This window comes from Phyllostomus discolor, chromosome 9 (assembly GCF_004126475.2).
Source record: "Phyllostomus discolor isolate MPI-MPIP mPhyDis1 chromosome 9, mPhyDis1.pri.v3, whole genome shotgun sequence".
In the NCBI taxonomy this organism is placed as follows: Eukaryota; Metazoa; Chordata; class Mammalia; order Chiroptera; family Phyllostomidae; genus Phyllostomus; species Phyllostomus discolor.
In genome coordinates, this window is record NC_040911.2 from 49,090,394 (window position 1) to 49,117,266 (window position 26,873).

At 41.4% G+C, this 26,873-nt stretch overlaps 1 protein-coding gene across 2 annotated transcripts in view; it reads left to right on the top strand.

The window, feature by feature from the left end:
- Positions 1-26,873, top strand: part of RAB31 (RAB31, member RAS oncogene family) — a 169,884-nt gene that overhangs the window by 73,122 nt on the left and 69,889 nt on the right. The window contains exons 1-2 of one of the 2 annotated variants that reach the window (XM_036009324.1): positions 2,589-2,768; positions 17,375-17,454. In XM_036009324.1, the coding sequence (XP_035865217.1) occupies positions 2,604-2,768; positions 17,375-17,454 (245 nt within the window). In that variant the 5' untranslated portion in view covers positions 2,589-2,603. Of the gene's footprint in view, positions 1-2,588; positions 2,769-17,374; positions 17,455-26,873 lie in introns of those variants that run through there. The other variant, XM_028524670.2, reaches the window with a different exon arrangement.

Genomic DNA, 26,873 nt, shown 5'->3' on the forward strand with positions numbered 1-26,873 from the left:
CTGTGGGCAGCCACTGCTTCTGCACAGCCATTGCCTCTAACTACATCTAGAGGGAGGCCTGTGGCTGCTGTCAGGAGAAGAGGCAGACATGCAAGTGGGTACTGCTGGGAGCTTATCCTACCTGTGTGCTGAAGACCTTGAGAGTAATGACTGGTCTTGACTTCCCTCAGATTTCTCTTTTGGCCAACTGTAACTCAGGACTCTACAGAGAAAAGGGCTCCTGGGAAATATCATCCCTGCTTTAGCCAGATGGACAAGAAAATAATCCAGGACAGTGAACAGTGGGCCAGTGGAGTGATGTCTGCGGAGGGTGTGTCTGTGCTTGTGTGTGCACATATGCAAATGTGCCTGTGTGTGGTGCAGGTGCATATGTGTATACATGTGCTTCAGATTCCCTGCAGGGACATATGTAGGAATGTCAGAAGTGGGGAGATAAAGCCTTGAGTTAGGGAGCCTCTTTAAAGATAATTCCTTCCAGTCAGAGTGGTATCAGTGGAAGGAGCAGAAGGGGCATCTGCCAGTCCCAGTCCTCTCAATCCACATGTTCATGGGAGGCCTCTTTGCTTTTCTCCTCTCTCCATGGCCTCTGCTTGTCACGTTGCTGGAATTCTCACTGCTTTCTTGTTTTCCTCCATTCTCTAATCCTTCTCTTCACCTTGCCTGGCTAATTCGTACTTCCAGTTTTAGATTTAATTCCCCTAACTCCATGAAACTTCCCCTGATCTCTCAAATATGGATTAGATGTCCCTTTATTTCCCCATTATATCACTCATCATGGTATATGGTACCCTCCAGTTTACTTGTCTGTTCTTCACTGGGCTAGGAGTACTGTGGTGGGAGGGACATATGATTCTGCTGGGACTTACCAAAAAGTAATTTTCTTCCCTTTCTGATGTCAGACAAGTGATAAGTGGTCTGGCTGTTCTGATTCCAAATTCTAAGCTATGCTGTGTGTACCTGTGTGTATGTCGATGGTTCATTTATTCCCTTGCCTCTCTCCCTGGAAGGATGACCAGTGACCACCACTGCTGGTACCTCTGCTCTGAGAGTGCAGCATGGAGGGCAGAACCTCAAGACAGTGTAACTTACAACATCTTCAGAATTCGCCAGATGGCCCTGGTGGGTGGGGACATGAAGTAGGGCAGTGGAAGATGAAGCAGAGCTTATAATCTTAGAGATCAGGCAGTATGCAGATTTGAGATGGATAAGCAGTGGTAGCTTTGTCTTTCCCAGTGTTCATAGGCATGCAGAGATCAGGAAGGACACATGAAATATGTCCCCTCAGCTTCTTAGAATGGAAGGGCCTCAGAAGCATCTGTGTTTTCAGAAGTCATTAAAAATATTTAGGTCATAGATGACACTGAGACTCTGATGAAGGACCTTCTCACCAGAAAAACTTGCCTATCAAAGGTTTACATATAGTTTAGGGGGATATTCGATGTCTGATGTCTATGATATGTTTCTGAGCCTCATCCTAGAGATGTGGCAACAGAACTAAAGAGCAGTATGGTTGTGTGAGATCAGATGTCTGGTAGAGACAGAGGAGAGGTGGGAGTGAGATGTTGCTGCCTTGTTTTAGTCCCAGTGCTCTTGCCTCACACTTGAATGGAAAGTGCTTTTGCCTGTTGTCCATGCAAGGAGATCCAAACCTACAGAAAAAAATTTAAAGAGTTTATTAGATCCAAACTGAGGACATACCTGGAAGCAAGATCTCAATGGACTGAGAAAATGCCTTGGAGAATATAAGTTGCAGTTTGTTTTATAACTTAAATCAAAGGAGAAAATGTGAAAAAGATACATGAAAGCCACTGGTGGTAGATTAAGGAGGAGGGAGAAAGCAAAGAGGAGAAATCTCTAGGATAGCATAAAAAGAAAAATGGACTTTTTTTACATGGGTGGTGCAGGATAGCTAACGTTTAACATTTACAGTCAATAGAGATGGTATGGGGGCAAACAAGGTAACAAGGAGGCATATGGTGTGCGTGCTCCTGTGAGGGTGGCTCTATATCTGAGGGGTCTGAAAAAGATCACTCTGGCATTTCAAAGGTATGCTGTTTTAGATCACAAGAACAATGGAGGGGTTCTCTTAAGGCAAAGATGAAACTTTTACTAGGGTGGAATTACCCACCACAACTTGCTCAGTTAGGAATTTATGATTGGATCATCCTGTTACTTTTGATCACTGAGCTTGTTAAGTTTGTTTACATAGCCCTTTTTTGGTTCACACTGTTTATGGTGGTATAGAAATAACAGCAGTGGCATTGGTTTCTAATAAGGGACAAATGCTTCGTGGTCTTTGGGTGCTGTGGCTCTGATGTGTTGATGTGTTGATGTGTCACTTATCAGGATTGTATCTGCTTGGAAGCCCCCTGGCTGGAGGAGAAGATAATGGTGAGAAGGGGAGCATTAGCCTGTGGTGGTCTCAATACACATATTCACAGTAGTATGAGGGCAAGTAAATTGTTGGGTTGTTGTTGGCCTTGTCTTTCTTCTAAGACTTTGCTATTCCACTTTTTTTCCACTGAGATTTAGGGTCAATTTAATGAGTTGTTCTTTAAAGTAATCTTTTGAGGTGTGTTAATATGATTATCTAAAGCCAAGAGATGAGGAACCAAGCTCCCCAATATGTTCTCCATGTTTCCAGGTTCAGGCATTACCATCCTGGCCATGGTCCAACTGCTCAATGGGAGAACATTCCCACATTCCCTGTGAAATGTCCTGTCCTGGTTCCTAAGGCTCACACCTGGTGTGTTAGGGGAGGAGGAGAGGTAGGAAGAACCAAAACAGCCCATTCCTTCAGCTGGGTTCCCTGTTTCCTCACAGTGTGTGTAAATGATACCAAATGAAGATGAATGTTTCCAATGAGATGAAAAGGCACTCAGTAAAATAGCACAGCACTTCACGGGGAGCTGTGTGAATAGTTACTCAGAGCAACTCTGAAATGTCTATGATGAGATCTTAATAGCAAATTCTGAAGTCTCCAGTTCTTTGTTTTCTGTTCCTGGATGCTGTGATATTTTCTCTAACGGTTTACCCTTAAGACTGAATTACTGCTTTATGTTGTATCTCTTTCGGCAAGCTCATTCACTGCCTTTAGGTTTATCCTCAGTGCTTAAATCACTCTAAATAGTTTTTTTTCTTTTTTCAGTTAAAGCAATGTATTATCTTTCCTTTCTCATGGACCTGAGAGTGAACTTCTGTAGGAATATTTAGAATCGCTGCACTCAAGGCAGAGCCTTGTGAGTCATCTACAACTCTGCCCTATTTGAAGGCCAACCTCCCACACTGCTGACCTGCCCTCAGCCTTAATTTCCCATTCTGCAAAATGGGGATAACCTTACTTTACTAGGGTTGTTGTATTGATGAAATAAAATTGGTTCATAGTCAGTGCTTTACAATAAATATTATCCATTACATCTGTAATACTTATTTGTTGTTGTGTAACAAGTTGCCCCAAAATTTACTGGCTTAGAATTATTATGCTGTACACCTGAAACTAATATAATTTTATACTTATTGTATGTCAATTATGTCTCAAATAAATAAATAAATTGTGTATATAATTTATAACAGCTTAAAACAAAATGAACTTATCTCATGGTTTATGGGCATAGCTTTATGGGTCCTCCAGCTTAGGATCTCTTACAAGTCAACAATCAGGTGTCAGCTGGGGCCACTATCACCCATTAATGGAACTGGGGTAGGGTATGCTTGCAATTCCCTTGGTGGTTGCTGGCAGGAAGCAGTGGCTGGAAGCCTGTTGTAGATGTGCACTGAGGCTTGCTGGCTATTGGCTGGAGCCTCTCTTAGTTCCTTGCCTCCTGGTTCCCCATGCATGGCTGCTTGCTTCATTAGAGCAAGCCAGTGAGAGGGGGCAAGCGGAAGTGTGGGGAAAAGGGCATTCACAGTATTTTATGACCTAACCTTGGGAGTGACACTTATCACTTTTACCATATTCTGTTTTTTAGGAGCAAGTTGTTTGGTCCAGGCCACATACAGGCGATCATCGAGAACCATTTTAGAAACTGCCTACTGCAATTATGATAATTATTTATCCTTGCCAAATCTGCAACTTAGGAACAGTGATTATTGAGGGTTTTATTTAAAAAAGTACAGAACATAATGAATCCAGCATTTGGTGCTTGGTGCCTATGTTGGTCATGTAACTCATGGAGTCAGTGGGTTTTCTCTCTAGGACAAGGGGAGCCTGTGTCTCTGTCATTTGTCTAGTGACCCTTCTTACCCATCCAAGAGCCCACACATGCAATACTTGTGAGGAAAGAAAGGTGGCATAAGCACAGTTAGTTCCTTTGGTAGGAAATATGATTTAAGTAAAAAACGATGTTAATTTTTTTTTAAAACAGTAAGTCACACCTCCTTGGACTCATTACATAAACTGAATTGTCTGCTTAGCTGCACAGAGTTTGCACATTGGGACAAACTGCTCTCTGAAAATGCAGAGAGCTATTAGAAGAATAATGGAAGTGAATGAGTTATGAATCTTCCTTTTCTTCATTTAAGAAATATTTTCCTTCTTCTTTTTCTTTTTTAACTTATCTGAGAATTAAAGCAGGAGGAGAGATGGTGACCATAAGGATTTCTTTAAGAGCTGTGGAGACGAAAGGGATGGAGCCTCTGGCACTCATCTTTTCTTATTCCTGATAGATACGTCAGTGACTTTAGCTCCTAGGACATTTCTTTGACATCAGCACGGCCAAGAAGCCACCCCACCATTGGGGCCAGAGTGCTCCATGGCTGAAATAATGCTGAACTTTGTAATCTACCAGATCTGCCAAATGTGGAATAATTTTACAATAGTAGAAGGCAATGGTATTTTTTAATATTGTAATTGTTTTCTTACTTGCATAATTTTTTTTGGGGGGGGGGGATGGATGATGCCCTAGAAGCAAGGCCATTTCTTCTTTTTAAACATTCATCTAAGAGTCAGAGAAGATCTTGAGTGGAGTCTTAGCTTTGACACCCATGTCCTTAGACAAATTGTTCAGGTTTCCTCCTCCAAAATGATGCTGCTAAGACTTAATTAGACACAACCAAGTATATTAGGAGACAAGCCAATATGACTGAAAACCTCTTCACGGACAGTAGAAACAGACCCACAGAGGCTCTAGAAAATGGAATTATCAGACATGGGCTTTAAAATATGTATGTTTAATATGTTTGAGGAACTATAAGTCATGATGTCAAAATTTGGCAAGCAATTGAAAACTATAAAATGAAAATTTTACAATAGGAGAAATATAATAACTGGTATTAGGAAATCAACAAATGAGATTACTCTCACATTAGATACAATTGTAGAAAAAAACCTAGAAAATAGTTCAGAAGAAAATTTCCAAACCGAAACTCTGACAAAAAGATGAAAGATGAAAAAAGAATATAAAAGATATATGTATGATAAGGTGAGAAAGATTAATGTAGGGATAATTGGAGTCCAGAAGGGTAGAAGAGATATAATGGAGCAGACACAGTCCCCGAAGAGTAATAGCTGATGCTTTTCTGTATAAAATGCCTAGCTGGGTGGCTGGAACTTTTTATGTGCTCAGTAAACGGCAGCTTTTGTCACTGCTCATTACTATTTTGCTCACTCTTGCTCCTCTGAAAAGTTTATACTATTGATAATATTACTGGAGTCCAAATCCACAAGACAATTTGCTGCCCCAGGGTCTTACTATTCAGGGACATTCTGCTTGTACTAAAGGCCTAGGAGTCTGATTCCTACTGCCTGGAATTCCCAGTTTGAAATGAGAGTAAATTTCCTACGGAAGCAACACTATACATGGGTGTTGAATTCTTCCTTGTAGAGTACAGCTTAGTCTAAGTTTGGGAAGTCATCATTATTTATTCACAGTGTTATTTCAAAGGAAAAATGCATATCCAAATTTCAAATGATTAGCCAACAATGCACTTTTGGAACACAACCATCAGCCATCCAGTTCATGTATTGATGATTACCTGTTCAATGACCTCAGTCTCCATCACTCTAACCTCCTGCCTGATTCCTCTAAAGCTAAATTCTGATGTGTGAGTGTCCTGACTGCAGGAATCAAGACTTTATCTTCTCATCGCTTGTCCTTTCACATTGCTGACTGTACAGACACTGAATAAATAAACTAATGTGCAGGTGGATGCCTGTTCTCTGGAGAGGTTTTGGTGAGTGAACAGAGTGCTGGGTATGGGGAAAGGGAAGTCTGAACCTTCATTATGCTTTTACTAGTTTATAGGACTGCAGGCAATTCACATACACATTAAGACCATAGTTCCCTTTTACAAAGGGCTATGGTGAGAATTGAGTGAATAAAGTGAGATATGTATCTATGTTTCCTTTTGAAGCATCTAATCATCTCTTTCTGGCACTTTCATGCTCTCATTTCTGCTTCTTTCTTTATATTCTCTAGTAGGATTTCTGCCCCTCTATCTCTCCTGATCATTTTTGAACCTTAGTCCTCTGTATGTGGACTTCAGATTACTTTTTTAAATTTGTGCCCAGTTTTTAAAAGTATATTTTATTGATTATGCTATTACAGTTGCCCCGTTTTTATCCCCCTTTGTCCTTCTCTGCCTGGTATCCCCCTTTTTCTCCAGCAATCGCCCTTTTAGTTCATGTCCATAGGTCACATGTGTAAGTTCTTTGGCTTCTCTTTTCCTCTGCTATTCTTATTTTCCCCCTATTTTGTTCCTACCAATTATGCTTCTTAATCCCTGTACCATTTCCCCATTCTTTCCCTTCCCCCTCCCAGCTGAAAATGCTCCAAATGATCTCCATATCTATGATTCTGTTCCTGTTCTGGTTATTTGCTTAGTTTGTTTTTATTGTTTAGATTCAGTTGTTGATAGTTGTGAATGTATTGCCATTTTAATGATCATGGTTTTGGTCTTCTTTTTCTTAAATAATTCCCTTTAACATTTCCTGTAATAATGGCTTGGTGATGATGAACTCCTTTAGCTTTACCTCCCTGGGAAACACTTTATCTGTCCTTCTATTGTAAATGATAGCTTTGCTGGATAGAGTAATCTAGGTTGTAGGTCCTTGCTTTTCATCACTTGGAATACTTCTTACCAGTCCCTTCTAGCCTGCAGAGTTTCTTTTGAGAAATTCATTGATAGTCTTATGGGCACTCCTTTGTAGGTAACTTTCTTGTTTTCTCTTACTGCTTTTAAGATTTTGTCTTTATCTTTAACCTTTGGCATTTTAATTATGATGTTATGATGTGTCTTGGTGTGGTTCTCTTCTGGTCCAACTTGTTTGGGACTCTCTGCTTCCTGAACTTGTATGTTTATTTCCTTCACCAAATTTATGAAGTTTCTTTCCTTATTTTTTCAAATACGGTTTGAATTTCATGCTCTTCTCCTTTTGGCATCTCTATGATTTGGATGTTGGCACATTTGGAAATGTCTCAGAGGTTCCTCAGCTTATGCTTGTTTTTTTGAGTTCTTGTTTTCTTCTTTTGTTCTGGCTGAATGTTTATGTCTTCCTTGTGTTCCAAATCATTGGTTTGAATCCCAGCTTCCTTCCTTTCTCTGTTGGTGTCCTGTGGCTTATTCTTTATTTCACTTAGTGTGACCTTTATTTCTTTTTTAAAGTTTTGCCATACTCAAGGAGTTCTCTGAGCATCTGATAACCAGTGCTTTGAACTCTGCATCTGATAGGTTGGCTATCTCTGTTCTATCTCTGGCTATCACTTAGTTCTTTTCCTGGGGTTTTGTGCCATTCTTTCATTTGGGCCATTTTTCTTTGTTTCCTCAATTTAGCAGCCTCCCTGTGCTTGTTTCTGTGTATTAGGTAGAGCTATTTTGACCACCTGTCTTAGTAGCATGGCCTATGTAGAAAAGGCACCTGTAAATTGTGTGGAACAGAGCCTTACGTAATTGCCAGGGCAGGGCAACTCACTTCACCACTTTGTGGCTGTGTGGGAAGGGTTCTGAGGGGGGCAATGCCACTGCCTAGCTTCTGGCAGTTTGCCTGGCACTCACCCCATTTCCAGTCACTTCACCCCTTCCTGTGTGTGACTGGTGCCCTTCCAGCTGCTGTTCTGGTGTTGAATCCCAGAGTGTGTGGGTTTGTGTACATTCTAAAATTGTGCTGGCCCTTAAGTGGTGAATATCTGGTAGCTTCTTCTGCCATCCCAACCTCTGCTGGTTTTTTACAGCCAATTAGAAATTGGGAGGTAACAGGTATCTATCTTCCCAGTACTGGAACCCCGGGCTATGCAGTCTGGCTTTGGGGCTTGGATCTCTTGCTCCCAAGGGTATCCCTCCTCTCATTCTGCTGCTGCTGCTGCCACCTTTCCATGCTGCCCCCACCTCTCCACCTGTCTCCAAAACCCTACCCCTACCACCCTTCTGGATGAATGTAGTTTCTTTAAATCCTTGGTTATCAGACTTCCATACAGCTCAACTTTCTGATGGTTCTGGGTATTAAACTGGTTTTGAGATCTGTTTGTAATTCTTCCTACGGTTGTTTGAGGAGGTGAAGCCTGTCTACCTCTATCTTGACCAGAAGTCTCCAGATTATTTTATAATACATTTAGACTAGAGGGTTGTGGAATTTCTAAGCTATGTTCACTAATGCCCATGTGGCATTAATGTAAATGCTTAAATTCATTAATGCTACTTATATGCTTAAAATTAGCATATAAGCTATGTTTTTTCCCATGAGGTAAAGAAGACAAAATCTTAATGACTCTCAGACTTGGGGCAGATCCCACATTTTTCAGTGAGATGGTTCAATTCTATTTTTGTCATATATGTAGTTAGTTCCCCTTTGTAAATGGATTTAAGATATTTGTTATAATACACATCATTGACATATTTCAAAATTACTGTGACAAGAGGAATTGTGGAGTTGTTTCTGGGAATGCTCAAAAGCTTATTATTTATATTGTGTTTCTACCAAATAATTTGTGGTATGGTTCCTAAATACAGTAAGAGGCCTAGATTGGATTTTCCTGCATTGTTAGGTCACTTTTTCCTAGAACATAGTGTGTGAAGGCTTAGATATACTTTGCTTGGATAAAGGTCACACCACACCAGATGAAATCTGATAGAATGTGTGGTAATAAAACAAGCATATTATTGACTTGAGTTTAATGATGTTTTTTTTGCTTTTATGGCACTTTTTTGGTAGTGATTCCTGTGACTTATAAATATTGAAATCCTCTTCACTGCTAAAGAATCTGGTAAAAAGCGCCAGGGATGCATGGGAATTATTTTATACCAGCAAAACTTTATTTAGGGGCTCAGGGGCCAAGAGACCCATCGTGTCTATACTTCAGTATATCCATGAATGGTATCCAGGAACAAAGTGTTTCAGTCCTCCTGTGGGCAGGAAGTTATAGACACAGAGTTAGAGTGACACATCAGAGATCTCTAGGGAGCACAGTGGAAGCTCTGGGGGTGATGTTCTGTGTCTGATCTTGAGTCCTCAGGTCAGTCAATTTAGTTTCATCAGAAGCAGTGACCTTTGACTTTTGTAAAGGGTGTGTGTGATTGAGATTTTCCATGGTTGCTTTGTTATAATTCCACTGCAGAGAAATGAAAGGGTGATGTGTGCCTTCTTCCCCTTGGCTAGAACTTTAAAAAAAAGCTTGGTGAGTTCATATGGAATTTGTGCTGCATTTCTGTGGGATTTCTTTGAAACCTCTAAATGCATACTGCAGAACTTCCCAGATTTGATTCCTGAGCCTGACAGAGGCATATTCCTTTGTGTTGACTTCTTTTTTGTTTTCTGTTCTGGGTGGACCCAGGTTTTGGGCTGGTGGTGCCATTGAGGAGCACTGGTGTTATAGAACAGAAAGAGTTTGTCCACCCAGCATTAGCAGAGCCCAAACACTAAACATGGAGATTTTCAGTGGAGAAAGATTGGGTATTTTATTATGAATAGTGCCACCCAGGAGAATGGGAAGCTAATGCTCAAAAGCCTGAACTACCCAATGTAGTGTAGTTTACAGATTATATGAGGCAAAATTACAAGACACTGTAGGTTAGGGGGTTCTGAGTCATGCTGGGAGCTGATTGGTTGGAGGTGATGTAAAAGTAATAAATCATTTCTTCAGGTCTTGAGGACAGTTCTGAAGTCTGTTCTGATGTCCCTCTAACGTTTCAGAAGTAGCCAGGGTGGTCACTCTGCCTTAGGGCTCAGTGACCTCAATTTAGGTCAAAATGCTGTCTTTAGCCTAGACTGTGTGACCATTAGTCAGGTCTGGGCTGGTGTTTTCTGCTGCCTTGGGCATTGCTGGGTTATCCTGGGAAAAGGCTAGGTCTCTGAGGGGTGTGTGTATATATTTGTATATGTATTTAGAGAGAGGGTGACTCTTAAAGCTAGGATTTAAAGTTAATTTTAATCAAAGTCATAAAGATCCTCGGTTTTACTGCCTGGATGGCTGGGACCTGGCCTTCTGACATAGGATGTGGTTGGTGATGAAGTCCTGGGTTTGCAGCATCCTGCAAGTATAGGAAATGGAAATTCTTTCTCCCTCATGACCTCCTCCTCTCTTCCGCAATAGCCACACCTTTCCTCCAGATTTCTCTTCCATCTTCCCCAAAGTGGAACAAATTCCCAGGTATGCATGGCTCTGCTCCCAGTTAACAGGCACTCCTCTGCATCTGCCTAGAGTTTTGTCCCCATACAAGGCCATCATGTGCAAGGGGATGGGGGTGGTGGCTGTGTCCAGTGCCCTTGACAAGACCTTTACTCCACTGGTTCAGACTTTGCGGTGCACTTGGCTTCCCTCACTTTTGAGGTCAGAAGATTAAACCATTTGCCATTCCATGTTCTAACTCTTTTACCCCTTATCTTGTTTCTCTCTACCTACAGATCTGGCTGGCCTCTACAGTCCTCCTAAATTCTGAATTTAATTCTATCAATGTGTAAGACACTTAAGACTTTTTAGAAGTATGCAAAGTTTAAAATCTAAACAAGTAAATGGATGTCTGAATGAAATAAATACATAAATGCAAAACTTCTTGCTACATCAGTTCTCTCTGACTCCTAGGCCAGGTGCTGGATTTATCATTTCCATGACTCATGTTATTGACAAATTGTGTTCTGCCTCTTTCACATTCTGGTTGTGAAATGCAAGCTTAAAAGATTACTGTTTATGGCACAGTTTATTATCTATAGTTATTTTTAGGCCACTTCTTATAAATATACTTCAATGAACTCTTCTGTGCTCATTTTTCCCTTTCTTTTAATTAGTCTTATAATGGAATTCCTGCGTCTGTGTGTCTTCTTGTTATGATTTATAATTTCCTTTTCATAAGAAGCGTATTGATTTATAATGTGATCAAGAATGTATATTACTAGTTTCTCCCACAACCTTACCACTATAAAGATGTCCAGAGCAGCCGCAGAGCAGCATGCAGTGAGGTTGGAGTGGAGGAGTAGGTAGGAGTGTGTTGACTATTGGGAACAGTCAGCCATGGGAGAGGACAGCCATTTGTTCTGAGAACCCACCTTGATTGAGTTGCAGTGATTCTTTGCAGAGCTGGGTTGGAAAGATTTTGAGGCCTTTTTCAGGTTCAATAAAAGAGCATGTACTGAACTGCTTAGGGACATCTTCCATCAGAGGGTTAGGTGGCAATGATAGATCTGCCCAAGTTTACCATTCTTTATTTTGAGAGGTGGGAATTCCTACCAGAAGCCTGTTGCAGTGGCCCAGGAATGAGCCAGGTAATGCTTAGAGTTTTACGTGGCAGCAGCCAAAAGCAGAGATTGTCATGTCAGAAAAAGTGGCTGTTCTCAGAAAATTGTTATTAATAGCCCAAATAATAATGTGTATGGGAGGAATACTGTGAGAGATCCAGTTCCCAGTAAGTAGATGTGACCAATTGCTGGTCCTCAGAATGCATTTGACATCAACTTTATAGAAGAAAATACAATTAAACACTGGTTATCTCAGAGGGAGAATTTTACCAAACTTTATTCCTGTTTTGTGGAATCAGAATTGGTTTTATTCTACTACCTCCCCAGTAGTGGTAGTATGTCCTCTACATTATAGGCAAAAAAGGGGAAAAAAATCCCAGCAGCTATATGTTGAGAACACATGCTGCTACTATGGAAAGTAAAACTAGAAAGCAGCAATAAAAGTATTCTTTGTGAGTTCTAGAAGATGGACTTTTTCTTTTGAGGAACCATACATTTGGCAGGGAGGAGAATTAACTTGGTCAGAACCTTAAGAGATTTTCACTGGGACTCAGAAAACTTGGTTTTTACTCTACTAGCCCGCTGTGTGACCTTGAGGAAGTCACACAGCTTCCTCTTTTGCAAAACTAGGAGATTGGACAAGATGGGCTATGATACTCTTATGGAATGGAAAAATACATGCATAACTGAGTTTCCTTCCATTGCCATAAGTCCACTAAAAATAAAGTGGCTTCTAGAGAATGGTAGACAGCCATGATCCTCTTCTCATCCTTTCTTTTTCTTCATAGACTCCTTTAGTCACCCAGTAGGCTTTCTTCTCTTTTCCTCCTTTAAACCTTTATGCATTCCTGTGTGGTGCATGACTCACGAGCATTTTCCTCTTGCGTGTGTCACCATCTGATGAGGTTCCTTCAGGAAAACGAACCTCATAAAGCTGAGTGAGTCATGAAAATTGCCTACTATCCTGGCTTCAGGCTCTCTTCTGCAGTCCTGGAGCAGGGCCTTCCCCTTGTGGCCAGCTGGGGAACAGCAGTGGTCCAGGGAGAAGGAGGCTCTGGAGATCATTTCTTGAGCCGTCCCAAAGACGCTGGCCAGACATTATTTGAAGCTCTTCTTTATATTTTCTTTTCTAAAGCAAACTAAAAGTCTGCCTATGCTTTTGCCCTGTACTTTTTTTCCTATAAATGTATAAGTGAGTAAGAGAGAAATGGTGAGAGTTAAAACGTAAAAAGAAAAGAAACAGTGTATTTGCTGGAAGAATTAATTGTTAAATTCAAATCTGAGCAGGTTTGCCGCTTTAACTATTCAGAAAAGCTGGCATTTTAGCTTGAGTTATTTGTTGAAGATGATGAGTAGAGATGAATAAGATGGCTTTCGAATTTTTCATCTTCAAGGGCATTTTGGGGGTCACCTTTGCAGGAGCCATTGGGCTATTTTTGGGATTTCGAGTCAGTTGTTTTGAGCAGAGCCCTTGAATAGAGTGAATGGATAGACTCCAAAATGTGCTTCCTAGAGCAGTCCTGACTGTGAAGACACACGATGCAGCCAAGGCCTTGTACACGAATGGCCACCCACAGAGAATAAGTGCAATGTTGCTTCCAGGGGGAAGGGCCTCTTCCATCTGGGATGAACTAGAGGCATTTCAGAGGGGTGGTTTTCTCAGCTTGGAAGTAGGGTGAGCCTGGTGTAAGCTGGAAGGACACCAAGGAAGGCCAAAAAGGAACAAAGCTTGGGATCTAAGGATTTGTCTCCTGAGCTCTGGGTGGTGGATTAGCCAGCCACAGGCAGAGCAACCCTGTTTACCACTGTGTGCAGATACTTACCTCTGTTAACGCACCTTTTGTGGTTGTGGAGCTCTCTGAACCCTGCACATCAGTCTGCACATTGCAGATAAATGGCTTTTGGTGGTGTTGTTTTATTATGGCTCAGAACTCGTGAAGGCTGTTCTCCCTGGGATGTGAGAGTAGGAAGCCAGGGAGGGGTTGTGTTATCTCCCGTTGGTCAGGACTCACCTACTGTTGGCATGTGGAAGGCAGCACTTGGTGATTGCTTGCTGGACCAGTGAGGAATGGTTGCACAGAAGAGCCCTGAGAAAGAGAATTCCTAAACTATGACTGAGAGGTTTGGAGAGAAACAAGAGAGACCTTCGCATTAATCTGTCTTCCCACTAATGAAATCATTGTGGGAATGGCTTCAGTGGGTGCAGAGGCCAGAGATTTAATCATTTAGCATTTCTTGTGGGATAATAAATTTGAAAGCTGTCTGTGTTGGGGTGGGTTTGCACCCATGAGTGTGGAAACATAAAAATAATTAGTGTGGTCTGTGTTGGGGAGAGATCCCCACCTTGCCAATATGACAGTTTGCAGAAAATGTTTCACTTGATAAAAGAGCAGGTTTGTTTGTTTGTTTTGTCTTCAAAAGCAGGACAGCACAGTTCTAGTTCCTTGGGGTTGTGTGGACCAAAGGAAGGTCAGGATCTGCTCATCCATGGGGAGTTTTAAAAGCAACTGAGGTGAAAGGAACTGTATTGTGGTTTGGGGGATTGTGGGGAGGATTAGCCAGAATCCATATTGAGGGTGCAGCTCAGAAATAGCAGCAACATTGATTTGGAATCTGAGAAGCTGAAGTTTTAATTCTGTCATCTCCTTTCTGAACTCTGCACATCGATCTGCACTCTTCAGATAAACAGCTTTTGGTGCAGTTGTTTTGTTATGGCTCAGAACCCATAAAGGCCTCTCTCATTGGCATGCGAGACCTTCTGGAGAATGATTTTCTGATGAACATTGCCAGCCAATGCCCTTTACCTGCCAGGTTTGCTGAAATTGTCCCCAAAACATAGGAGCAAGAAGTAAAAATAATTCAGTTTGTCAATTGGCATTTCAAATCTCATTTCATATTTCACTGTCTAAAGAAAAACACATTTCTCTTGATATTTAGGCTATAAAAGTTATACCTTTAGTATAAGAAAACTGTATGACTATTTTTTTCTTTTTGGGCTAAACATGTCTCATTTCCCTTTCACTTATGTATCTCAAAATATCTCCATGATCCTTTCAGATAAGCACATTCTGACAAGGACTTCTATACTGATAGTCTGCAAATGTTACATCCATGGCCTTGCCACCCTTCTCAGAAGAGAAGTTATTGCCAACTGTTTTATTCTCCTTTATCCTCCTCTATTCTCCTTTTTGGACAATCTCCCAACTTTATTTTGTAACTCTTCCTTTGAAATTTCCATTTCTACCATTATGTCTTTAATTTCTGAGAGTAAGTTCAGTCTTACTTTCTAAATGAGCGTCCTGCTTTTTTGTTGTGGGTATAAATGTGTGGTACACAAGATTAGAATGGTACCAAACATTCTGTTTGCACAGAGGCTTGTTGACTGGCGCACACATGGCCTTTAGTTGGGAGACTCCAAGGATCAGGATCTGCAGAGCTTTTCCTCTGGCCCAGGTGTGAATCCTTGCCTCTTCTGTCTGGGCTTGCACAGGGCAGGGGAATAGCGTTGGGTGCTCCCCGAACTGTATGTGAAGTTCCCAAGCCCAACCCCTATCTGGTGCAGGTTTCCTGGAGAGTCAACTTCCCATCTTCTGGAGTTCAGGAGGGTCTATCTGTTACAGAACATACAAGGGGGGCCTGGGATGATATACTATTATTGAAAGAAGGCCCCGGGTCCGTTATGTCCGCCGCCAGAGGAAAGACGTCTCTCAATGCCAGAGATTCGTGAAAAGGAAAGGAAACGTTTATTTAATGCTATACAAACTTAAAGTAATGACCTAATGTCTTTACCAAAATCCCAAAGTCCCTTAAAACACCTACAAACAGACACAGTCCTTCCTTCCTTCCCCCTTTGCCCAGTCCAGAGTACTGTATCTCAAGAAAGGAAATAGAAGTCCATGGTTCAGGTAGTCCTCTGGCTCTTCCCAGTTAGTACTCCCTCTCGACTGGGAGACCTCCCTGGGTTCCCGACACCCTCCGCTGAGTCACCGGGATCTCTGCTAAAACCAGGTGGTGGTTCCCCCTCCTAAAGCTGTGGGGGTCCGCACTCTGCCAGGCCGCGTGGTTCTCTCCTCCAGGGCTGCCGCGTGGTTCCCTCTCTCTGGGATGCGGGAGTCTCCACTCCATCAAGGCCGCATGGTTCTCCTTCTCCTCTCGGGGCTGCGCATGGTTCTCACTCTTAAAGCAGCATGGTTCTCCCCCTCTCAGGGCTATGCATGGCTCTCCTCCTAAAGCAGCATGGTTCTCCTCAGGGCTGCACATGGCTCTCCTCCTCAGGGCTGCACATGGTTCTCTCTCTCAATGGCCGCCAAATCTGGGTTTTTAAATCCCCGCGGCCAATCTTCCTCTACAGCCTCACTTCCGACTCCTCCCACACTCGGCTTCACATGCCAGAATTCGTATCCTTCCAGCTTTACTGGGCTGCCATCATGAGTCTGGGCAGGTGTGGCCCCATGTCCTGGAGCCAATCCTCTCTGAGCTCCCACGCAGGCGCCGTAACGCAGGGGACCTCCCCCCCCGCCAGTTACATCTGGGTGGGGAAGTTACTTCCATTCCCCTGGCTTAGAGCTGATCACAGCTACTTAACTTATCTATGCAACCAGTCAAAGGTTATAGATATGCCAAACGACCACACCAGAGCTTAGCTGCAAGGCTGTTGCTATGCTAAACAGCTCTCAATGGCCCTGCTCCATTTGTCCCTTCCCCCAACCCACACCCTGGGTGGGGGGGATGGAGACATCCCAAAATCTCCTAGACACCTTAAGTTCTGGACCCCATTTCAAAATGCCCATTTGGGGTCCCCCCTCTTGGCTGCACCCTGTAACATATCCTCTGGTTATGTGGCCTGGGACACTAGGGATATATTTGTGTGAACCTTTCACTGACCCTGATTTCAGCCTGCTCTTTCAGTTCTTGATGTGTTCAGGATGCTGTGACACAAATTGACTTGCTTCTCATTGGCTTTCCTCCCTGCAGGGACTTAAGGCTCCAGCTCTTCTTTTCAGTGACCATTTGGACAAGTTCTTTTTGTTGGCATCATTTGTCTGGTGTTATCTCTTCTCTTTGACCTTGTATATTTACATATTTTATTCCTTAAACCATTTTGCAAGGGTTTTGGAAGGGAGTGGATAGAAACACATGTGTTTGATTTCCAATGTGTAACTGGACCTGTATCCTAATTAGCTTTAAAGAATTATTTAACAGAGAAAGAGCTGAGATGAGACCTTCATATAATTAAGCAAAATGAGATTATTATGCAGACATCAGATTCTAAAGAGAAAATGTTAGAAATAGAGAAGTTAGAATTCATGGGTCTTACAAGGTGATACCTAGAAAAATAGATTACACATTTTTTGAGTGCTAAGGTTTTGAACAAAATCAGTTTTATCTCTACCAAAACAGTGTTGCTATACTTCTTTAGACTACTCTAAAAATTTCCAAATTTCTGGAAATACATGTACTGTGGACATACTTGTTCTAGTTTATTATTGTGGAACATATTTCTAATGCTTATTTTTACCATACTTTTCTTTCTCTGAAAGAATACAATTTCATTGTAGAAAGTACTGGTAAGAAATAGAAGACAATGTATCACCCCCCCCCCCCCCCCCAACTATTAACCAGAAATTACTTCTCCTGTCCTCTGCTTCTGTGTTTATACTAGGTCATAATTGGTACCCTTCGTCTTATGGTTCTGTTCTCATTCTTTTTCAGGACACTGGGGTTGGGAAATCAAGCATTGTATGTCGATTTGTCCAGGATCACTTTGACCACAACATCAGCCCGACCATTGGGTAAGTGTCCGTGTGTTCTTCTCTTCCACATTTTTTTCTTTCAAAGAGCTCAGAGAGGTGACTTCGTGCTTGGGCCTTCAAGTGGTTTCATCCTAGCCAGTGAGAATTAATTCCAATGATAAAGACTTAGACAGAAATTCAGTCACTTTTAAGTTGTATGTCTGGGCTTCCTGTCCTTGTCAATGATTTTTCCTAGCTAACTATTGTTATGCTGCAGCCTAAAGCCATTTCCTTGATCTCAAAGAGCATTATTCTCAAAATCACACCAGCTTTCTTTCCAGATGGAAGATGAGACCCAGGACAAGTCCCCAAAGGCTCTGCTGTAACTTATCTGCCAGTAAACCTGGAAATGCTGTCCACTCACATGGCAGAGCTATCTGTGCAGTCTATGGGAGAGATTGATTTTCCTTTTCTGAGCTAATTGAATGTCAGCATTTCCATTGTAATGCTTGGGGAGAGAGGGGTGGATTTTTCACTTCTGGGACTCTGACCTTGGAGTGTAAGTACTTTTTTTTTACTCCATTTTCCCTTTTCCTATGGATTCTTTTGCCAGATGTGCTTTTGCTATACGTTTTCCAGGTGCTTGATTTTTCACTCTGTTAGAGCTTGGCCTCACTTATTTTTCTCCCTAAAGATAGCATGATCCTTGAAGAGAGTAAGGTTTCATATCCCTCAGAAGAGGAACGGTGCATGAATATATTTTAGGAATTCTGTAGAATTGGTGACAAGCAGTTGTCTTTATTGGATGTAAGTAGAGAAAATTCATGACAGCATAAGCAGATGCTCAAGAGTAGTTGGTTGATAGGCCAGTGGTTGGAGTGGAGGAAGTAAGAAAAACCAACACATTTTATGGTTAAAAAGTGGTTTAAAGAAACATGTTCACAAAAATATGTGTCAGGAACTGAATGAAGGGTCTGTAGTTAACTTTCCCCGAAACACTGGTAGAAGACACAGGTCTCCAGGATCAGAGACAAGGGAAATAGCAGTAGCTAGAGTATTATTTTACATTGGTTCCCTAAGCACCAATTTCCCATAGGGTGATGTGAACAGGGTCAAGTGATGCCTTACATGCAGTAGCTTGTGTAACAGAAAAGAAACTCTAAGTTAGGAGTTTCTGAGTTTGAAAGGAACCCAAATCATTTATAATAGACAGTAGGCATGCCTGTGCTTTGCTCCAGAGTAAGACATTCTCTCTCCCTTCCAAGACTATTTTCTATAGAGACATCCTTGAATACACGGTCTGGGAAAAAGACACTGCCTCTGCTTGCAAGAGACCAATGAAGAAATGTCTTCCAACATAGGCACTTCTGTAGATTGGGGACAGTTTTATCGAAGAAATTCTCTTCACTCTTCTCTGTGATGCACGTTTTTTCTCCTTGATTTGCCACTTTGTGTTTCTTGATAAAAAAAGGTAAAACCCGTAAGAGTGATTAATTCTGAAGTGTGTTTCTAGAAGAGGGACTTTCAATTGCCTACTTTTTAAAACTTAAATTTTTAAAAAAATAATATACCTCAATTCCTTTTTAATGATTTTTTAAATAAAAAGGCAATGAATGCTCCTATTGCAATATGGTAAACATATAAAAGTGTTAAATGTAACTGTTACTATAAGTATAAATATAAATTTAGTATATTTTCTTCCATTTTTTCCTATATATATATGAAACATATTTTTCATTCAACATTATATTATAAATTCTATGCCATTAAGTGTTTTTAAGAGCAATGATTTTTAATGGCTTTATTTTTCATTTAAGGCATTTAGGTAGTTTAAAATATTTAAAAATATTATAAATACTGTTATGATATATATCCATGGGCATAAATGCTTGCATGCACCTCTTTTTATTTCATTGAATTAAATTCATAGTAATGGGGTGATTTAGTCAAAGAATAAGAACATAGTTGAAGTTTTTGATAGATATTGCCAAATCATTTGTCAGAAAGGTTGTCCTTATTTTTCTATATACTCATCAGCTTTAGGTATGATTTAGAGTTTTTTGCATACATGATTTTGAATTTTTTCTTGTAAACTTTAACTTAAACATTTCTTACACATGAAAATTTCTTCATAAACACAATTGTAACATTAAATTATGTGCCATTCTGCTTTCTGCCTACATCATTCCTCACTTTTTTCTGGAGTCAAGATTAAGCTCAGCTCTACCATTCTTATCTGTTGTTTTTTCCTGATATAGTTTATTTTCCCAATTTTAAAATTGCTCAGAAATTTTCCTGTCTTCTGAGATTTGGAGAAAATGTTTCCAAACCACAATTTCAGAAAAATAAATCTAGCAGGAACAAACAGATTTCTTGGAAGATAGCATAAATGGAGTACTTTTAGAAAAGATTGTGTTCATATCTCAGCTAGTAGATTTGGTGGGCTGGCAGTCTGGCTTATAGAAGTGTTTTTATTTAGCCTCTTCAGAAATTTAAGCCAATAATGAAGAATCAGAAGATTTTTATATAATAAACCTGCATTTCTGGCTTCCCTTACAAAATCAGTAGGCGTAGAGCACATGCTTACATGGTGGAAGCTGGGTGCACCTGAGACATAGGCACTCCCTGTGGGTGGATGAGTCCTCTCTGTTCCATGTCTTCCCCACTACTATTATTGTTACACTACTACAATTATTTTTATCAGTATTACTTTTATGCCAAGTCCACTCTGCTTGTTTACATGTCCTCTTTGGTCCCATAGACATTTCAGTTCATGTCCCTGGTGCAAAAGCTTTTTCTCAGTAACCCTGCTGGCCCCAAGTGGCAGAACAGCTAGGTGATTCGTTTAGGTGAACAATAAACCTGTGACTCAAACCAAGTTAGTCCACGTTTAAAGTCCACTCTTGTTCTTCCCACTGAGATCACCTTATCATAGGGAACAGGCCATAGGTTGTAAAATGTTATTGTCTTAGTATTGAAGAGTTAATTCTTATCATCTCCTGTGACTCACCCTGAAAAATCTTGGCTCTGCTATTGAAGCAGATTGTGTTGACATCTTGAACATATATATGTGTGTGTATTTCCCTTTCTATTTTAACTTTCACAAGGAAATTGGGTTACTTCTCTGCCAGATTTTCGTTCCCACTGGTAATGAAGTCAGTTCAGCATTGCCGATGCTCCTCCACTACCACTCTGGAAGGAAATCTATAGAGAAGAAAAGACTTTGGCTTCTTAAGATTGAAAGCTAGCAAAGAGGCTGAAAAAAAAAAACCCCAAACAACCAAAGATTAATGACCAATCTTCATTCCAATATTGATAGTCTTTCTCCTAGTGGCAAGAAATCTGGAATAGAGAATGGTACATACGTGTATATGTGTGTACATATGCATGCATGTACTTGTATATGGGGTATATATGTACAAGTATAATGCTATGCATTATTACTGTTACTAAAGCTGTTCCTCACAGCCTTACTGTTACCAAAAGGAAATTTCACAGATTTCATTTCCTCATTTGATTCTACAGCAGCCTTGTAGGTCGTGTAGAGTAGATATTAGATCTATTGCACATATGAGGAAACTGAGGGACTCTCTAAGTGTTCATTCCACACAGACTGGCAGTGAGGGACTCTGTATGCTTTCCTGACTCTGCCTTTGGGTTCTTCTTTGACCAGGGTCAGTTTAGTCATTTGGGTCTCAGAAGCCCCCACTGCCGTATATCTGTAAAGTGAAGTGGTTGGCCTGGATATTTCATGTTTTTCCAGCTCTAAAAGTCTATGATTCTAAGATTTTAAAGATACGAACTTGGTTTTCTGAGAACTTTTCTTTTAAAGTTTGAGAAATTAAAAATGGTAGGATTGATGTATCATTTATCCTGTTGCCTAGAACAGGGGTCCCCAACACCTGGGCCGTGGGCTGGTACTGGTCTGTGGCCTGTTAGGACCAGGCTGCATAGCGGGAGGTGAGCAGCTGGAGAGCAAGCCAGCCAAGCTTTGCTTGCAGTACTGCCTGAGCTCCACTCTTCCCCTGACCCCCATCTATGGGAAAATTGTCTTCCACAAAATCAGTCCCTGGTGCCCAAAAGGTTGGGGATGACTGGCCTAGAATAGACTGAGGTATGAATGAAAATTTGCCTTACATCAAAGTAAAAAGAAAAATAAAAACACAAAAACAAAAATATTGATACAGCTGCCTATATAGATGTTTAAAAGGTATTTATGGAAAAAATTCCATAAGCAAAGTTAAAGGGCAAATATTATATGTGTGTTTCTTGTTGAGTCCAACTTCTTTGGGATTCTCTGAGCTTCCTGGGCTTTCTGGAAGCCTATTTCCTTTGCCAGATTGGGGAAGTTTTCAAATTCTTGCTGTTCCTCTTCTCCTTCTGGCACCCCTATAGTTCAGATATTGGAATGTTCAAAATTGTCCCAGAGGTTCCTCTGCCTCTCCTCATTTTTTTGAATTCGTATTTCTTCATTCTGTTCTAATTGGATGTTTATTTCTTCCTTTCATTCCAAATAATTGATTTGAGTCCCCGTTTCCTTCCCTTCACTGTTGGTTCGCTGTATATTTTCCTTTATTTCACTTGGTATAGCCTTCCTTCATTTTTTTCCCTTGTTTTGTGACCATACTACTCAACCATTTCTGTGAGTGTCCTGATTACCAGTGTTTTGAACTCTGCATCTGATAGGTTGTGTATCTCCTTGTTGTTTAGTTCTTTTTCTGGAGTATTTGGGCCGTATCTCTTCGTCTTGGTGCACCTGCTATGTTGTAAGGTGTGGAGCCTTAGGTATTTGCCAGGGTGGGGCAACCCATGTTGCTCTGTTCTGGCTCTGTCTGTGCCGGAAGGGTCAGAAAGGGAACAATGCCGAGTGCTAGCTTACTTTTCTCTCACCCCAGTTTTTATCACTTCCCTCACTTCCCACAAGTGGATTGTGCTCTTCCAGGTGCTGATTCCTGTGTGGGTAGGCTTCTGTACATTCTAGGACCCTGTGGGCCTCTCCAACAGTCTCTCTTGTGTGACTGGGTGTTTCTTCCACTGCTGCAACCCCCATAGGTTTCTGCAGTCAGAGGCTTCGAGGCTTTCGGTTCCCGCTTGAGCCCTGGGTTGTGCGGTTTGTCTCACTCCCCAGTTGTTCTTCCTGGCTTATCTGCACATAAATGTGGGACTGCCTCAACCACCAGCCACCGCCTTGTCTTGCACCCTATCTCCACCAGTTTACCATCTCCTCCACTCCCAGCAGTCTGGATGAATGTTTCTTATTTAACTCCTTGTTTGTCAGATTTCCATACAGTTTGGTTTTCTGGCTGCTCTGTTTTTTTTTTGTTTTTTTTTTTAAATTGATTGTTAGCCTTCTCTTGGCTGTGCAAGGAAGCAAAGAGTATCTACCTATCCTCCATCTTGGCAGGTTCAAAGCCGTTTACATTTAAATTGATTATTTATAGGTACATATTTATTGCCATTTTATTCTTTATAACTATGTTTTTTGTTTTTATTTATTCTTCTTAAAGAAGAACCTTTAACATTTTTTTGTAATACTGGTTTGTTGGTAATTAACTCCTTTAGCTTCTTCTTGTCTGGGAAACTCTTTATTTCTTCTTCAGTTTTTAAATCATTGCCTTGCTGGGTTAAGTAGTCTTGGTTGTACTACCTTGCTCTTTATCACTGAGTATTTCATGCTAACCCTTTCTGGTCTGAAATGTATCTGTTGATAAATCAGTTGACAGTCTTACGGGAGCTCCTTTGTAGGTAACTGACTTTCTCATGATGCTTTTGAGATTCTCTTTTTATCTTTAACCTTTGCCATTTTAATTATGATGTGTCTTGGTATGGACCTCTTTGTGTTCATTATGTTTTAGACCCTGCATTTTCTGATGTTGTAAGTCATTTTCATTCATCAGGTAATGGCAGTTTTCAGTTGTTATTTCTTCAAATAGGTTCTTGATCCCTTGTTCACTCTCTCCTCATTTGGTACCCCTGTGATCCAGATGTTAGTTTGCTTCATGTTGTCCCAAAGGAACTTTAAACTATCCTCACTTTTAAAATTTCTTTTTCCTTTTCCTGATCTGATTGGATGTATTCTGCTACCTTGTCTTCCAAATTGGTGATTCAATCCTCTGCTTCATCCAACTTACTGATTATTCCTTCTAGTGTATTCTTTTTTCAGGTATTGTATTTGTCATTTCTAACTGGTTCTTTTTATGGTTTCTATGTCCCTTTTCATATTATTGTACGTCTCACTAAGTTTCTTGTAGTTTTCCCTAAGTTCCTTGTAGTTCTCGCTAAAATCCTTGAGCATTTTTATATAACTATTTTTTTAAAAGATTTTATTTGTTTATTTTTAGAGAGAGGGAAACGAAGGGAGAAATAGAGGGAGAGATACATCAATGCAAGAGAGAAACACCAATTGGTTGCTTCTTGAATGTACCCTGACCTGGGACTAAACCTGCAACCAGGGCATATGCCTTGACTGGGAATCAAACTTGTGACCTTACACTTTGTGGGATGATGCCTGACTTACTGAGCCACACTGGTCAGGGCTATAACCATTTTTTAAAAACTCTGTATCTGGTAAATTGTTTGCCCCTATATCATTTAGCTCTTTTACTGGAGATTTGTTTCATTTCGGCCCTATTTCTTTGTTTCCCCATTTTGGCTTCCTCTTTGTGTTTCTATGTATTATATAGATCTGCTATGACTCCCAGACTTGGTAGGGTGTCCTGTGGGACCCGCTGCTGCACACTGCTGCACACTGCTGCATTCTCCTTGATCACCTGGGTTCAGTGCCCCTGGAATGATCCTGTGTGAGTTATGTGGGCCCTCCTATTTTAAGTGAATCTTGATTGCTACTGGTCTTTTTATGTTTGGTAGACCCTCAGGCTGGCTGACTATGAGAATCAACCCTGATAACAATATATGAGAGCAGAATGGCAAATTCTGAGGCATCAGCAGGGTATGTGGTTTCTGCTGAGATCTTCCTTTGGATCTGTCATTTGTGAAACTAAATGGATCTTGCTCTGATGAATTTTTTTCTTTTAAAGATTTATTTATTTATTTTTAGAGAGAGACGGGGAGAGAGGGAGAAAGAAAAGGAGATAAACACCAATGCACAAGAGATATATCCATCAGTTGCCTCTTGCACGCACCCAACCTGGGACCTGGCCTGCAACTCAGGCATGTGCCCTGACTGGGAATTGAACCAGTGACCTCTTGGTTCACAGTCCGGCACTCAGTCCACTAAGCCACACCAGCCAGGGTGTTCTGATATTTTCTGAAACTGGTTGTTGGGTGTGTTGGCTCTAGGACCTCTTGGGAGGGACTCTGGTGCAGACCAATATTAGATGCTGCCTATGATTGGCCTGGACAACCTGTTTGGAGCTACAAAATGATTTACAGCTTGTGGCTGCCTCTGCTGGACCTGGTTGTGCGCCAGAAAGATCAAGTTGTGCACCACAGCTGGCTTTTACTAGCACCAGGCCCTGGAGCAGTTCAGCAAAATTCCCATGGAACCCTGATATCTGCCTCTGCCTGGGTCCATTATCTGAATACTTGTTAGGTTCAGTCACTGATGGAGCCTCTGGCTGTACTTGAGTTGCATGAGATAGGTTTTCAGTGAGTCACCAGGTAGGGGAGTGTGGTCTCCAAAGCTGGGTCTGAGATCACTCAGCAAATATCCTAGGGGATAACAAGTCTAGCTGCCACCCACTGGGTGCTTGCATACCTCGTGTGGTGGGGCAGAGACTCAGGGAGTCATCAGAATGAGACCAGCAGAGTTTATCAGGCCCTACCAGACCAAAATTTGACTGTGTGAAGAGAAGGCTCTGCACTTGGTCGGACATGTGAGGGAAAATTTCTCTTGTCCTGGGGCCATACAGTTTAGTCTGTCCCAAAGTCTGCCAGGAGCCTAATATCAACAGGGTGGGGCCACTGGGAACTAGGAGAGGAGGGAGTGCCAGTCAGGATTGGGGGAAGGTGGGAAGTGTGGCCCCATTTCAGAGCCACAAAACTCTGTCCTGTATTCTGCCCAGATTGCGGCATGGCAGAGCCACCCAGAGTAGAGGGTGGGGGTGCCTCTGGGAACCCAGAAGATGGTGCTAGTGAATTGCCTGTGAGTAGGAGATGTCAGTCAGGTTCATGGGAAAGTGGGGGTAATGGCCCTTACCCCAAAGCCATACAACTTAGTCACTGACACCCCCTGAGTCTGCTGAGACCTTTAACACCCCAGTTCAGGCACCTGACTCCTCAGCTGGGTGTGAGCTCCACAGAGTGAGGGTGACAGGGAGTTCAGAAGGTGGGGCTATTCCTTTCCCCTAGGCTGATGCCATATGGAGGTTAGTTCTCCACGTAAGAAAAATGGTATCTGAGTCATGAGAGAATGAGTCAACACAGGAGTCCCAGTGGCTGTCCCCTCAACTGTCTTTCCAAAGCCACAAACACCAGTTTCTCCTTGCATGATTCTAGTCTGCTCTGCCTTCCCTCTGCTGGGTGGATGGCTACAAATGAGATTTTGTGCATTGGCCCTGTAAGAGGGTGCCTGCATCTCTAGCGGACCCCCTTTTCTCCCTGGTGGAGAGAATCCCCACTGATTTTCACAGCTAAGTGTTACATGGGCACCTTTTCCTGGCTCTGGTGCTCTGGCCTGGGGAGCCCAGCTTGAGACTGAGACCTCACACTTGTCAGGAGGAACCTTTGTAGATGACATGTCCCTCCATAATCTCTGCTACTGCCCATGGGAACAGAGCTGGCTGTTTTCACATCCTTGCCATTCCTACTAGTCTTGGTGTGGCTTCTTCTGTAAATCCTTGGTTATAAGACTTCTCTTCAGCTAGTCTTCAGTTGGTTATTCATGTTGATTGCTCTATATTTTAGTGATAATTCCGGTTTGGTACTTGGAGGAGGTGAGTGTAACTTCCACCTACTCTGCCACCATCTTGAATCTCCCCCCAATTTTTTTTAAAGTATGCTATCACAACAGTTTAGTATAAAATACTAAAAAAGTGCATAAGAAAAGAATGAACACCCCAACTGAAAAGCACGCAGATGTCATGAAGATTATACAAAAGAAAAATAAAAGGAACAATAAACACTAAAATGATGTTCAGGCTTCTAATAAACACAACAAAAATAAGACTGAAAATATATTTTCTACCTGTCATATTGGAAAAGATTTGAAGGATTTGTATTAATTGTGGAGAGGGTGGTCTCATACACTGCCATGGATTTGCAGGTTGGTACAATCCATAGTTCGGTGACTGTAGCAAAGTAGAAGACGTCTGCTTCTAAGAATTAACTCCAAAGAAATTGTTGTACAAAGACCCACAGATTTAGGTACAATGATATTCATTTAATTATTTTCATAATAGTGAAAACAGGTGACTAATGTCTATCAGTTGGGTAAGTGAATAAATTTATAACATGGTGTGTAATAGTCATTTTAGATAATGATGTTCATCTATATTTATAGAAATGGGAAGATGTCCATG